Source organism: Molothrus ater, chromosome 5 (genome assembly GCF_012460135.2).
Source record: "Molothrus ater isolate BHLD 08-10-18 breed brown headed cowbird chromosome 5, BPBGC_Mater_1.1, whole genome shotgun sequence".
Lineage (NCBI taxonomy): Eukaryota > Metazoa > Chordata > Aves > Passeriformes > Icteridae > Molothrus > Molothrus ater.
The window spans coordinates 39,410,684-39,426,437 of NC_050482.2; the positions used below are offsets into that span (position 1 = coordinate 39,410,684).

At 40.9% G+C, this 15,754-nt stretch overlaps 1 protein-coding gene across 2 annotated transcripts in view; it reads right to left on the reverse strand.

Moving 5' to 3' along the window:
* The window catches only part of LIN7A (lin-7 homolog A, crumbs cell polarity complex component), a 46,456-nt gene extending 30,966 nt beyond the window's left edge, over positions 1-15,490 (reverse strand). Inside the window, exon 1 of one of the 2 annotated variants that reach the window (XM_036400890.2) lies at positions 14,998-15,490. In XM_036400890.2, coding sequence (XP_036256783.1) covers positions 14,998-15,277 — 280 coding nt within the window. In that variant the 5' untranslated portion in view covers positions 15,278-15,490. The remainder of the gene's footprint in view (positions 1-14,997) is intronic. The other variant, XM_036400888.2, reaches the window with a different exon arrangement.
* Between the last annotated feature and the right edge of the window lie 264 nt (positions 15,491-15,754).

The following is a 15,754-nucleotide window of genomic DNA, read 5'->3' on the forward strand; positions in this document are numbered from 1 at the left end:
ATAATTTTCTTGTCTCAATCCATCTTTGCTTTTAAATATAACTAGTTTTGCTTGTAAATGCTATCACCGATGATTTGTTCTTAAATACCATTTTCTTACATAGTTGTGTGTTGCCACATTTCTCCTCACAGAGAAAAGCAAGGCAATCTTCCCAATAATATTTCTGGGATTCACATACTCTGAACCTCAGAGAATGATCAAAATAATTCTTATCTCATTTGCTGTGCCTGTGTTTGTGCAAAAGTAGAGTGCAATATGGAGATTGTTTACCCAAAGTGATGGTGTTTTGTTTCCTTGGCCAAGCGCGCGTGTGTGTGTTGGGACTGTTGGCTGACAGTCATGAGATTCTGTGCAGTGGAGTGCAGTGGAATGCTTGGCAGATTCAGTTTAGATGTAATGTAATATACTGTAATACAGTATAGAATAATATAGTATAATAAAGTAATTAATTAGCTTTCTGATTAGATGGAGTCCTCCTCTTCATTCCTCCTGGATGTCGGGGCAAAAATATCTACTATAGTTGTGAAAAGGACAAATGGATGAAAAGAGTATGTGTGAACTTACATAGATTTACGTTTAAAAAATTATTAGAATTATGTTAAAACTAGTTACTTTTTATCTCTGCGTGTTTCCTTTGACCTCTCTTGAGCAAAGAAACTTAGTTTTGAAAAGGATTGTTTTGTGTACTCTCACACATTTTCCAAAATATGAACTCCATTATATTAACATGCAACTTGTGCTGATGTGGTTATTGTCATTTCCCCCATTCATCTCTCACAAATTGGTAGGAATTGACTGAAGATGCAGGTAGAATTATTCCTATGTGTTCTATGATATATACATCTTAAAAGGAATATGCACTTATTTCCCCTCCCGCTTACTAAATCAAATTCTAAGCACACTTTTAATTTTTTGTTTTCTCATACACATGCACAATTCCTCTCTCTCCCATTCTGCTTAACATTCATTCCTCTTTTTTTTTTTCTCATCATCATGCTTGCCTACTGCCTTTCAGGAAATAATACTCTTTCAGTGTGGTGGGTCACATTATCAGTGGAACACAGAGAAGGCAGGGAGCTGTGGGTGGATGGAATGTATTTTATCAAGTGCACTCATCAGAAGGAAAGCATGACTCAGAAAAAAAAATATTCATTTCAAGTGTTCTTTCTGTATTTTCATTTGAATGATGGTCCACTTGCACTGCTAGCAGGACACAAGCAGAAGATTACTATACAAACCCTTGGAGAAACCACTAGAACCTGGAAGTAGCAGGATACCATACTGCAATACAAGTGGAACATTACATAGATCATGTATACATATATATACAGCTGAGTGCAGTTGAAAAAAAAGGTCATCTGGCTTAGTTATCTCTTTGTTCTGTTATATATGGTTTTCACTTGCTGGCTTTTGTTCACTTGCACTGTAGACTGATGGCTTTTATTTACTAGACATTTAAAAAAGCAAATGCTTTTTCTAATACAGTTTTTACAACTTGAAAGTAAATTATAATACACAGAATGAATCCTAGCTGGTCTGAACTTGGTGCTCTTTCACATAACCACTGAAGTTGAGTAGACCAGGCTTTAGTATTCTCTGAAAGTTGTCAAGGCTGAGGTTTTACTCTGGTAGACTTTGTGCAGGGTTTATATTTGTTTCAGTTTAGTCAGGTTGAAAATTATTGAGAAAAATATAGCAAATTATTTTAAATGTGTCCTATTTAATACCTGAATGACTCTTGGAAAAGAAGGTATGTGCATGTCTTATACTGCAAAATTATCTACCAAGGTAAGTGTCTATATAACCTTCCTTTTTTGTGCTAGTCTATGAGAGAATTGGTCTGCAATCTTTAAAATAAATATATTATCCTTTGACTTAAGAGAATATTAGGCAGTTAAATAGTAGTTGCAATACCATGTAATATCAGTTTGGGTCAAAACAATAATCATACAGAAACACAGCATTTCTTTACTCTGGTAAGTACTCTAGAATTAAGTTCTTGGGCTGTTCCCAAAGCCAAAATATTGTGACCTCTTGTACTATCAAGGTATTAGAGAACAGGTTTCTCATCTTCTTGAGGTCTTTCTACGCCTCATTCCTTTTAATTCTGGGGACTATCACTGCATTACTATGCTGGTTACTAGGAAAAGTAAATGTGCTGCACAAACACCAGCCTTTGGCTCCTCATTGAGGTAAAACATCGCTGCAAACTGACAGCAGGTACACTGGGTAAGTCTGTAAAATATTCACTAGCTTCACCATGGCAGTTCAGAATAATAATCCTGGAAATTTGCAAGCTCTGTTCTGTTCTGCCTGAAGACCTTTAATCAAGCTGAAGGTGAAGAACTTGCATGACATAAAAGGTCCTTATAATTGTCAGTAGTTTTTCATACCTCTAATACTTGCATTCAGGTTCTGTTATTCCTTAAAGCTCATGAGAATACATTCCAGAATTCTTAATGCTATTCTGTCAACTTTTTAACATAATTCCACAGGCCTACACAGGATGCTTTATTATATTTAGCAATCTTCTGCAAACACTATCAAATGACAGCAGGTAATCAATGGTTCAGAAATCAAAATTTCGTGGTGATTAGCAAAGTTCATTCATAATTCATAGCCAATGGCCCTAGTACATTGTATCAAAGTATTTATGTAACTTCATGGTTAAAGCACCAGCTTTGGAAAAATTTCAGTGTCTATCTCTGGAAAATATTCTGTATTACTAGAGTTCTGCTGTCAGCCACTGGTTTATACAACACAGCAAATCTTACTCTTATGATACCAAACTGTCCAACATGCTTCCATTCACTGCTTTTGTGTCTCTCTATCAGCACAGTGCTCTCCTAAATTCACAGGTCCTTCCATTAACTTAATATATTTATTTAGTCTAATCTGGAGAGTTCAGAAATGTTGAGGGAAAAAGCAGCCTTTTTTCTCATTTAAATTGATATGTTTATCTTGCCCTAAATTTCATGCTAATCAGTAAGCGTAAAGATGTACTTCACCATGGTAAATTACACTTGATGTACAGGGAGCATTGAGCTAAACTGTTAGAAAACAGCAATATTATTTAACACTTCATAGTGTGTATCTGTAAGGTCTATTCAAATTAATAAGAATAAGCAAGATTAAACAAGAATAATACTACCAGTGTTTTCACACTCTGGTTTAGATGATATGGGTAGCAGTTACAGGTTTAGTGCATTGTCACTTTACAGTCCTACAGTTAAACATTACTATGAATAGATAAATAAAAATAACAAAAAGCAACCATACAGGGCTCTCATGACTCATCTTCTGGAGAGGGTTTCAGTGCTGCACTTTTGACGTAGACATGGACAGCTCAGCGACTCACCCTCAAATCTTGTCACAGTCAATGAGGAAGAACAGGCACTTTGAGGCTACAATTCATCTGACCTACTTTACATGAAATGAATCATACTCTGGAGTGCCTTGCCCCTTTGTTGACTATAAAGGGAGACTAGATGATTACCTCAGATGTAAATGCCTGCATCCTACATATCAGACATCTACATCAGTGTGATGAAACCTACTCTTACTGTCCAGATATATAGAGAAAGACTCATGCAAATTTATCTCCCTGTGGTCCAGGAGACATCATACCTCAGAATAGTTACATTTGACAACAGAAGAGTCATTACAAGGCAGGCCGATGTGGTTTTGATTTAAAGCTTTTTAAAATGCCCTAACTGATTATTTTATGGGTTTTTTTTCTTCTTAATGTATGAGAAAAAATCAGGAACTCATGAGCTACAACTGAGTATATGTCTGTCTGTCTGTCTGATATTGTCTGATGTAAGATGACTGCCCTCAAAAACATTAATGGCATATCCCCATGAGTTTCTACATACATTCCCCCATTGCCTGGGGCACTGGTGCCTCACTATCATCATGTCACCATACCATCAATGTCACCATTTTCTCTGGCTACTCATCAAACTTTGTTTTAGTCTGTATGTTTGAGCTGTGTTCAGATTCTGTTTGGCTCTACCTTCTCAGGCATACCAGAGGCATGCAGGCTCTCTGCTTCAGTCTATTTGTCAGACACAGAGCCTCTGATGCAACTGTTGCACAGCCCAGGGCAGTGTTATACACCAGTATATACTTTTTCCAGCAGTTTTTCCAGCAGCTTTGGCAGCAACACCTGAATAAGACAGGCTGGTCTGAGACATCTGAGATGTTTTGCAAAACAGCTCATAGAAAGGACACAGTTTACTTGCAGGGAAAGCAGTGCCATCTGCGATCACGGACAGCAAACTGTCTTGAGACCCCCTGATCAAGCATCCTCAACACCATGAAAGCTGTTCAGTGAAAGCTTTCAGATACTTCAGTCACTTTAGCTGGTTTGGGCAAACACTGAAATGATGGCATTTCAGGCAAAGTGCTCCTGCATACTCTGCTTAGCTCATTCAAATACAACATTCAAAAGGTTCCCTTAAATGAAAAAATATGCTCTCTGTGTTCTCTGAACCTTACAATGTCTACAACGTCTTAAGAAATCTTGCCCTGCTTCTTACTCTACTAATTTTGACTAGGTGACTTCTGTTCATGTCCTCCTTTTGTAGCCTTAACCAAGAATGAAAGCCAACTTTGGGAACTGTATTTGCTTTACTTTGGTCAATCTTCACAGCACATTCATTACTGTACATAGAACAAGTCAAATTTTTTCCTTGAAGCCTTCACATGACTAATGTAAGTCACGGGAGCATCTTTGCCAGCAATTTCAGATTTGATTTGCTTGTGCATTTGTGAGATTGACCTGTAGAGTACCTAGAACTATTAAGAGTTCAACAGCTACTTAGAGAAAGGTCATGGCCTCGTCACATTTCCAGTGCTGATTTTTAGATAAATAATAATGAATCATAGAACAGTAAAGCAAAAATTAACAGATAATTCAGGATAATTTCAATAAGATGAGTTTCACTGGCTTAATTCAAGGCCTGAAGAGCAATAATGCAATTAGAATTTTCAAAGATGAGCATTTAAAATGAACCTTAAAGCCTAATAATTTTTAAACACTGATATAATTTTTCTTCTTCCAAATTATTAGCTTCATTGCAATTTCTAAAGCAATCAGGATGAGGAGGTGCATAAATATGAGTTTGAAAATTTTCACCAGAAGATTTTGCCATCTGTGAGAAAGATGAAATTACAGCTACAAAAACCCTTTACATTTGACAACACCCACTGCATTGTATAGAAGACATTGAACATAGCATCAGTGTAAAAACAAGATACCAAATTATCCTTTAAGAGAAAAGATCAAAACATAAAGCTGAAAGCAAAGAACAGAAGAGCATTGAAAACTATGGTATTTTCTAAGGCAGTACTTATAACAAAATCTTGTGATTTTTTTTTCCCTAACTTAGCTGTAGAGAAGAGGGAAAGGAAGGTAAGAGTACTTTTTTTTAAAAGGTAAAATCTCTTCCCTTCGTATGTAGTTTTGACTTCATAATGTCTCATCATACCTGCTCTTTGTGATCATAACTGTGATTTATAGTTAGCCACTCACTAAAGAACAAAACAGTTGGAGAGATGATTTTGATCCTTTCTTTTTTGACTAGGTACGGTTGGCTACAAATATGTTACAAAAAGACAACAGTTTTTCTTAAAGTTTATTTTGTATTCAAGTAAGAATATATTATTTATATAAGGAATATACAAGCCTTTATTATTTAACACTTGTTTCTTGCAGGAAGCAGGGTATTCTGTATTTTCCCACTTTGTGTTATTTAAATTCTCAATCCTTCTGTAAGCATTTATTTAAAAAATAGAGATCACAGGTGTTTAAGGCAGTTATTTACCTACACAGGACATGGTAAATTATGTCCTCTCTGACTTTTTGAAACTGTGAAATAAAGAAAAAGATCCTTTTAAGGAAAACTATAACTTACTGAGAAAGTCAGTATGATGAATACACCCAGGCTAAATTCATTAAGTTCCTACAAGCTGAACTATGTGAAAGCAAGGAAACTGCCTGCTGCCTTCTGTAGCAATAAACATCAGGTAAAGTGATGCCTTGATAACTTCACCAGCCTCTCTTCTTCTTTTGATCACATCACTTGATCTTGTAGGATCAGTTCTGCATTGGCAGACACCACTCAGAATGCTGGCATGAAGCTCCTTTAAACACTATACAAAAGCACCCTGGACACTTGGCTGGAACAGCAAATGTAAACACTTTAGAGGTTCTGATCCCAGATTAGAAGAAAATAAAGGGTTGATACATTAACATAACCTGAGGACTTGAACATAATATTTATTTTAGTGTTTTAAGCCTCAAGTATATAGAGGGAAAAAGTTCAAATCAGTGAAGGAATTGAAAATTTGACTTAGCTAGAAGCAGAAAACAGAAATTATTACAATGAATAAGCTAGCCTGAACAAAGAAAAACAGAAGGAAAAAAGAAGATACTTTCCTCTTATCTAAAATCCATTCTCTTGGTCCCCTGCCTGAGCAAAATTAAGTATTTATACAAACTGCATGAGCATCACGAAACAAAACTATTGGCATATGGGCAACCTTGTGCCTTTCCCACACTTCTACTTCCAGTGTGTGTTTTTAGTTGGCATCACAGAGATTTCTGTTGGCAGGGAAGAGACAGGAAGAGGAAAAAAAAGGACCCAACAGGTGTCTCACAAAGGGAGGTAGGGTTAACCTAGGGATGCTAATTCTCCTTCACAACAGGCACTGTGTTTGAGCCAAAGCAGTAACTCTCACTTTTTCCCTGCTCGTATGTCATTACTAGAGTCTCCCGCTGCCTCCCCTCAGTTCTTATCTCTCCAGCTAATCTTAGCCTTAAATCTCTTCATGTGATTACCAGAAAGATGAGAAAGATGGCTGTGGGCTACTGGCAAGTGTACATAGTGACAATACAAATTGTCACTTGAAGTCTGGAATCAGAATTTTATCTTCTATTTTTCTACATGGTATGAGAGTCTAATGAGACAATAGTGAAAATATGTAATTTGTGCAAAACAATGGATGCAACACAATAATTACACACACGTTTAACACTTTAGTTATAGGTTTAGGTAATGAGAAGAGAGTTAATATTCTGTCTTAAATTTTAGTGGATTTAATGATATTGCTTTTTGCAGATTGAATCTCTCTGGTACTTGGTTACATCCTAGTAATTTCTCAAGAAAGGAAAAAAACCCAGTTCTTTCTAAATGTGTAGGTGAAAACTGGTAACAGCAAGAAGAAAGTGATATAAATAAAATCCTTTGTTAATAAACCCCTGCAAAAAGAGGCAGTACAGATTCACTGCTGGCAGATTTCAACAACTGATCACTGTTAGCTTTCAACTTTGAAACAAATATGATCTTCGAAGAAAGCTCTGACTGTTAGACTGCTGCAGCAATTTACAAACAAAACCTTGAAACAGAAAACCCACGTGAAACAGAGAGCTTACTGTCACCTTTGCAGTTCTGTTGCTTGGTGTCCTACATGTTGAATGATCCCAAGAATTGAAACAGGAGTACCAGAACTCCTCTCAGGTTCCAGCTTGATTTTCCAAGGTATCTACCTAAGATAGGAGGGGCACATCTAATTCTACAGTAGGATGCAAAAGGTGCTATCTAGGAACTCCATAGCTATTACTATCACGTTACAAGACTGTCAGGCTACAGAGGAGATCAGACACATAACCACCCATTTTACCAATGACTGCTTCACAGATTTGAAAGCCACCACGCCCTCTCAAGTTTCTCCGGTCTGTCTCTGTGTAACAAAGAACAGCTATACTATCTTTTTCTACTGTGCTGATTCACTAAGTACTGTTTCACAAAAACACAGTGGCCAAGTCTATTGAAAAGAGAAGATGATATACCCATTTCTGAGGGCTAGGATTGCTGCTGATGGCCACAGTTATCCACCTAATCTGTTTCAAGTACATTCTTCCCTAATGCTCAACTGATTGTAGAGGAATTGATTCCTTAAGGTCTAGGAGATTTAGTTTTTCAGGAGACATGCTTGAAATAGAAAAATTAAAGAGTTAGTGGATGTGAAGGATTAGTGATTAAACATGAGCTTTTATCAAAAAGAACTAGTAAAATGTAATTTTGGCTCAGGAGAAATAAATTAAGAGCCTATTTTCAGAAAACTCTTTCTTCTACAATTATTCCCGTTTGAACAGAAACAAAATCAATGCTTTGATGCTCTGTGTATTCATGGATACTTCATTGTTCCATCTTTTAAAAAATAAAGAACAATCATCCTCTGATCTCTTCTTGAGATATGGTATTCTAATAAAGATTTTTTTATCGCTTTTTTTTAATCAAGATTTTTTAAACTCTTTTTTCTTACAATTATTAGTAAAGTAGCAGTAGGGTAACAACACATTATGAGAAGCTGTGTGCATTTCCTGGTATCTTAGCTAAGTTGCATTTGAGAAATTTGAGGTTTATTTAACCACTCCCTTTTGGACCCTGGTAAAACAAGTTCTCAAATATATACATACACCTCCCTCTTTATTTAACATCTCTAAGATCCATGCTTGTGGTTTATACACTCAGGAAGACATTTTTATTATATGTAAATGTGTGTATATGTAAAAATTATCAATCAAATCTTCTCATCTGAATAGAGAATTAACAGTTCAAAGTTTCTCATTCAGAGGCTGACTCTTCAGCAAATGTCACAAAAGAAGATTAAGCTGACTGAGATTAACTTTGAAAACGCCTGAATTTACACATACATGTATAATTAATATTTTTATGATTTATTTTTGTTTTTCTTCATGGAATTCATAGCACATTAGTAAATATTACTTTTAAAAATGAAAAAATGTAGAACAAGTATTTTGTTTGTCTGCCTTCCATGTGATGGAAGGCAGACTCAGAAATTTAGAGTTATGTGCTTCAAAACACTATCTGACCTAGCTTGGTTTCCTCTTCAATCCTTCCTTCTCATTATTTGTGCTTCTAACAAGTAACTGGAATTAATAATTTTACTTAATTCATATTTCAAATTCTATTGCATTAACTTCAAGAACAGTATTTTGTATCCAAATAACACAGGTCAGACAAAAACTTTTACTTATATATTTTGCACTTGCATGAGGGTCCTCTATGTTAAGGAGAAATAGGAATGTACAGATCCTGAAACTGCAAACTCAAAGGACAAATAATCCTCCACAAAAAGCTGATGACTTCACCTGTTACATTTTTCAAAAGCTTTCTTTTTGGTAACATCACCAGAGAAGTTCAATTCAAGCAATAGGATGGAATTAAGAAAATTGTTTATTTACAACTACATCAAAAGATTAATACATTTTTCTGAAGTTATAAAAATGTCTCTCAGACATCAGTGTGTATGACCTAGCACAGGGATGTTATCTAGAAAATAAATTCTCTTTTACAACATTATCTGTAAATAGAGAATATACATTTGCAACATAGAAAATAGTATCCCTCATGCCTTCTAACCACTAATACTCTTGCAGCCTGTTGCAAATGGTGAATTCTGCAGGTTCTTGTCATAGCAGGTGCTCTTAGAGGGGTCAAAAGCAGGATACACAAGAGTCCACCGTACCATTTTTCTCTATGGAGGATAAATTCAGATGGGCTAAAATGATTCATTCACTGCTACCATGTCCAAAGAACATTTTCATCTGGGGAGAGCAGGAAGAATTCAAGGTCCCTGCAGTGCCATCGGTTTTGAAGGTGCCTCACAAACGTGTCCTGACAGCACATCCATCTTCTGCAGATTCTGCCTTCTTATCGGTTAGGTGTTTCTGAAGGAAACATGACTGAGAATTTAGGGTTTTCTCCCCTTCTACAATTCACAAAGGTGACTTAATGTTAAAAGCTGCCATGAGTTCTCTAGCAGATGTTTCCATCCCCCTGCGTACAGGTGCAGCTCCCAGTTCCCATGTCACTGTGCATCACTCTGGGATGAAGGACAAGGCCCTACCTACAAGGGGAAGTCCAGCCTAAAAGATGTGCTCCTGTGGATGCCCAGTGCCTCAGGCATATCTCACCTTGCAAAGAGCTCCCATGTGCCCCAGCACCTCTTCAGATGAGGACTCTACAGAGACATTTAAGCTCCACATGTGTATTACATTTTAAACCCATGTATTTTTACACCACTCGTGAACATCAGAGGTGACATGTATTTGTTTCCATGACATAACAGAGGGTATTTGCTTCCACTCAGCTCTAGAGCTCCAGGTGGCACAGCTGAACTACACACCTAACTATCCAATGCTTTAACTGTACAGATTCTCATAAAGTGTCCCAGTCAACACCCACAAACTACTGTCTCAATTCACTTACCTTAATCCATCCTTTCAGAAAAATGGATTTAAAAAAATCAAATAAATGGTAACATTGATGTAAAAAAACCTAAGCATTTTAGCCTGAAACTAGAGTTGTCACTTTTTTTTCTGTCCCTATAAACAATAGACTTTTTTTTTTCCTGGAAGAATGAATTTGGTTATTTAAATGTCCTCAGTTGGCACATCAAGAGGAGAAATGTTAGACTTGAAGTGTGTGGCACTTGCAGAAGGATTTTTCAATTTTAGCATGCTAGGCTGACGAGCAAGAGAAGACATTCCCATGACAGACAGGCAGCCAGGCAGGGAACAGCACATCACTTAGCACTGCTCCACATGGCTTCACCCTGTGCAAAAGAGATCTGGCTTTATGCTGCTCCCCTGTCAAGGACTTTATTTCACACTTGATGAACCTGATTTTCTCTTCCTGATGAGTATGTTTTATCTTTTTTCCAAGATAGTATACATTATAATAATATATGCACAGCCTGATGCAACTTATGTTGGATACAATTTCTGTTCTATATGGGCACAGATGGGGAAGAAATCCCCAATTATGTAGGCTATGAGGATGTAGTGGGAAGAAAAATGACAAGAAGAGATGAAGAGAAAGGAAGGAGGAGTACTCTAGCAAGGACCTATGTACATTAATGGCCAGGTGCTGTCTACTACCACATCTGTAATTTGTCTAACAGCTGATGACAATTCCAAGCTCATTCATATTCTTATTTCTTGTCACTGAACATGGTGCTTTATAATGGATTTTCAGGAACTTTTGGGACACCCACTCCACTGGAAAAGTATCTGCTTGAATTCATAAAAAGAAACGGAACTCAGTTATGCATTACAGCCAAAACCAAGAAATCTTTCCATTTCCAACGATGTATTTGAAATCAAGAGAAATTTGCTACTCAATAGCCAATAGCTATGACCTTGCTATGAAACTTCACAGGGATTAAGGTACCAGCACTCTATATTCAGTCTACTCAAATTTCTTCTTTTACCCTCAGTCATATTAAGAAGTGAAACCATCAGTGACATGAATAGTAACTATTTAGGGAAAAACATAGTAGGATATGAATTATTAAAAAAAGGCAGTTAAATGTCCCCCTTCATATGAAAAGATATTTCCTTGTTCTTGATCAGGAGGTGGTCTTTGTATAGGGTAGTCATGTATTTTCAAAAACAAGAATGCACCCTTTTAAAGCTGCCAATTTCATGATCCTATTCAGAGGAACTGGGACAGATTTTGCAGCAGTTTGAGAAAAACTGAGCAGTTTGGTCAGTTATCTTTTGAAGCAGATTTTCATCTTGTAAGGAAGAATACAAGCAAAATTTGAATTAAGGTTTATGAAAAATATGTCAGACATTTAGTCAAATAAAAAAGTTCAGATAGAGAGGAACATCTATAATGCATAGCTAGAAAGATGCCTCCTTCCATTTGCAGCCTTCCTTATGACCACTTCTTAAATGTGTGCCAAGGGAAACACAGAAATCTATTCCCTTCTAACATATTTCCAAGAGGGCAATGGTACTTCTAGAAAATGCTTTCATCAGGCTGTGCTAAAATAGTCTAAGTGATCCCATCCACAACAGGCTCGCTTTAATTCCTCATTGCTTAGAACGTGTACCTGCAGCACGCAGGAACTCACAGGAGGTCTTCCTATAACCATGAGGAGGCTAAACTGGCTGGGGAAGATGACATTGCACTTGGAGACAAGCAGAACATTGTTGCTGGATCTGTATGCAGCACTTGAGACAGTGTCAGGCTGGTGAGGTGCTGAGAGTCACTGGACAGCAAAACCCAGGGTTAGAGCAGGAAATTGGGTTGCTGAACAGTGAAAATGGATTAAGATTAAGGACAACACACAGAGCAATGGAGTTAACTGCACCAGGGCTTTGAGAAGAGCAAGGCAACAGAAGGCAGCATGCAAGGGAGACCTGGGGTGTAAGATATTTGCAATAAAGGTAGGAAGGGAGCACTTTCTCCAAGAGACAACGACTCACTTGGCTGTTGGAAGACACCCAGCAGGCAGTTTCCTCTCCCAAAGCTCCCAAATGCTGGGGCCACCTTCCCCTAAGTGGTACCACTCCTCACTACAATGCCCTAGGTTTCCCTCCTGAAACAGTTGCTGATTTCTTCCCCTCCTCCCAATAGAGCACCACGCAAAGGTCAGGCAAAGGCCTTAGAGATTAAATTCTAAGTGATTAAAATTTCCATTATTTTGTGAACTTGTTCTACATATTAAAGAGCCCTAATGGAACTTGCACACATTTTTGCAGGTAGAAAAGCACATGATGATAGGAATTAAGGAAATTAATTCCTGTGCTTTGGACTGAAGTAATCTTCCAGAATATAATTGGCTTTCAATCATTCACACACACCATGCCCTTCACCTTTAAATGGTAATTCATTTTACCATACAGGTTTCAAATGCCATTTATGTCAGGCTTTAAGAAAGCTCCCATCTATGTATTAGAATACAGTCAATATATTTTGTCCAGGAGGAGACCACATCAGAGTGTAATTCAGATTTCTAATTTATATATCCTTATGATGTTTTACCAGTGTCAGTGACTCATAGCAAGGGGGAATGCAGAACACTTCCCAGACAGAGATCAAGCAGCAATTCCCTCAGAAGCACAAGACTAACAAATATCACCTCTCCTGAAACACTCCCTATTTTCTTGCTGTGCTGAACTCCCTGTGGGACATGGTGAAATTGATATGAGGGTAGAAGACTTTTAAGGGCTATGCCTAGATCACAGCAGAGAAGTGCAAGGCATAGTGACAGTAAACATGGCTCATCTGCTTTAACCAAAGTAACAGGAATCTAGAAAATCTTACCATGCAGAACTTCCCCTCTCTCATGACTGTGAAAGGAAGACTACGGAGGAAATATTTGGAAGCACTGGTATGGTCTAGTTGCCTCTGGAGTTGCTTCAGCCCATCCTCTACAGTTGATGCAGCAGCATGTTACAAGCGATGAAGTGTATCCCTCCGACGAAATGGCCTTCTGCAGGCCAGGCACACTATTTAAATCTATTTCCTCTTGCCTGTGTTTCTGTTTTGCACATCACATCCTATCATTCTGAGATTTTATCTCACTCACACTAATACCAGCTGTGGCTGACAACCAGGAAGACTGTAACACTGGCATACCTGCCAAATGGTTAGGCATATCCTGGACACAGACAACAGATGCTTATATTTAAATTAGGACTAATTTGCATTTTTGTGTATTGTTGAATTTTTAAAGCATAGTTTTGCAAAAAGGGATGCATAATTCTGAAATAGTAGTATTTCCTTTGAAAAGTCAGGTTTGCTAATGGATTGCCATCTGTTCAACCCTTTGCCAGAAAGTAGATTTGTCCTGCTTACTGAAAACAGTATTAGGGTGAAACTGTAGATTACACAGTGGATTTCTGAGCAGTTTAATTTAAAGTGCAGGCTAACACTTTGCTATTTCAGTAAAAATAACTTTAGCTTCTCCCTTTCTACTAATGCTGGAATCTAAGCCCAGCAAACTGTATTTGGAGTACTTTGTGGGCTGTTTTGCTCTCAATCAGGTTCTAGTAAAGGGGCCTACCTGTCCTTTACAATTCTGAAACTGAGTCTGCATAGGATTCATTTGCATAGGACTCACAGAAAAAAAAATCTCCATCTTACTTCAACAATACATCTTAATCCTCTGGAAAAAAAACCCTAACATTTAAAACAGCAAGGCACTGGCCTCAAATATTCTTTCAAGAGTACAAGACTCATAGGGACTAGGAGTCTCTTGGAGCCTCCGGATGCAAGTGAAGAAGGAGGACACCTCGGCAATTCAGAATGCCGTGCTGGGAGCGGTAGGAGCAAAGTTGCTCTCCCTTGTAACCCACAGAAATCGAATGAGGTTTCTGGTGAACCGTGTTACGGGAACAACTGCACAGCAAGGGAACGAGGTTCAATTTTTACAGCCTGAAGGCAAACTTTAAGTATAAACTTCAATATTTCAGCACCCTCTTACGCTATCTGTATAAGGGTACTGCTGACACAGCCTCAGGGCTACCCGAACACCACGTTCTCCCTGCCGGACCGAGCAGCTGTCTACGGGGATACGCAGAACCGCTCTTCTGCATGCGAACGGACAAGTTGCAGTCAAGGATGCCTTCCCCGCACACCCCCGCGCAAGCCCCCAAAAAGCCGCATTTTGCCGGCAAACGCCGCTCTCGTCGAGAGGCTCCGGCTCCCGACCCACAGCCGGAGCGGCGCTGCCCCGCCACCGAGCATCCCCAGCCGAGCCACCAGCGGGGGCGGCGACGCGGGGCCTCAGCGCGGAGCGCCCACGGGGGAGCCCCGCAGGGCGGCGACGGCGGAGCGGCACCGAGGAGCGCCGAGGAGCGGAGCGCTGACCGCGGAGCCGCGTCCTGCGCTTGCGGCACCGCCGCGCTGCCGGCGGCGGGGTACCTGCCCCATGCCGGCCCCTGCCCGCACAAAGTTTTATCTCCTCCGTTTCAGACCTTCTCCCGCAGCCCGCCTGAGCCCCGCGGGGAGGCGCGTCCCCGCTGTCCGCCGCCACCGCCGGCCCCGGGCACTGCGGAGCCGGAGCGCTGCCGCGCTGGAGCTGCGGGGGCAGAGCCGGCGCTCGCCGTGGTGGCCCCCGGGCAGGGCGGCCGGGGAGGCGCGGCCGAGGAGCGGCAGCAACCGCGCTTACCTCTGTCCAGCGTGAGCGGCTGGACCGCTGTCAGTGTCGCCATGTCTGCAGCGGGGCTGGAGCCCGAGTGACGCGCGGCTCCAGCACCGGCGTGGAGTGCGGGGAAGGGCGGGGAGGAGGCTGGCAGAGAGAGGGGGCGGAGGAGGAGGGTGGCTCCGTGGGAGGAGGAGGCGAGCGGGGCGGAGAAGGTGCCGAAGGGTGGGCGGCTCATCGCACACGGGCCGCCGCGATGCTGCGGGCGCAGGGCGGCCCGGCGCGGCCCAGCGCGGGCTGCCGGCATCGCTGCGCTGGGAAGCTGGGCCTGGCGAGCGGCCCCCGCCTCACCGCGCTCGCCTCGGGCAAAGACCAGGGACCGCGGAGATCGCAGCAACCCGGGCCGTGCGCGGGGGACGGATCGCTGCCGGTTCCGCCGCCCCGGGAATGCCGCAGCTGCCGGCGGAGGAAGAGAGAGGGGCGAGGGCGGGAGCTCCGCAGCGCCGCGGGGCGGGGAGGACCGGCGGGGCCGGATCCGGCGGCCCGGCCTCGCCTGGGCCGGGGGCGGTGGGCCGGGCCGGGCCCGGCAGCGGCACGGGGAGCGATGTGCCTGGGTGAGGCCCTGCTCCCAAAGCTGCCTGCGGGGAAGGAAGATCCCCTGGCGGAGCCGGGAGCGGTGGTTCCTGCCATTGTGCAGGGCTCTGGATTAAGGGACATAGCATGTAGCCACCCTTTTGGATGGACCAAGGCGGCGGCCTCATCTGTCCAGCCATCCCTCTTTTCT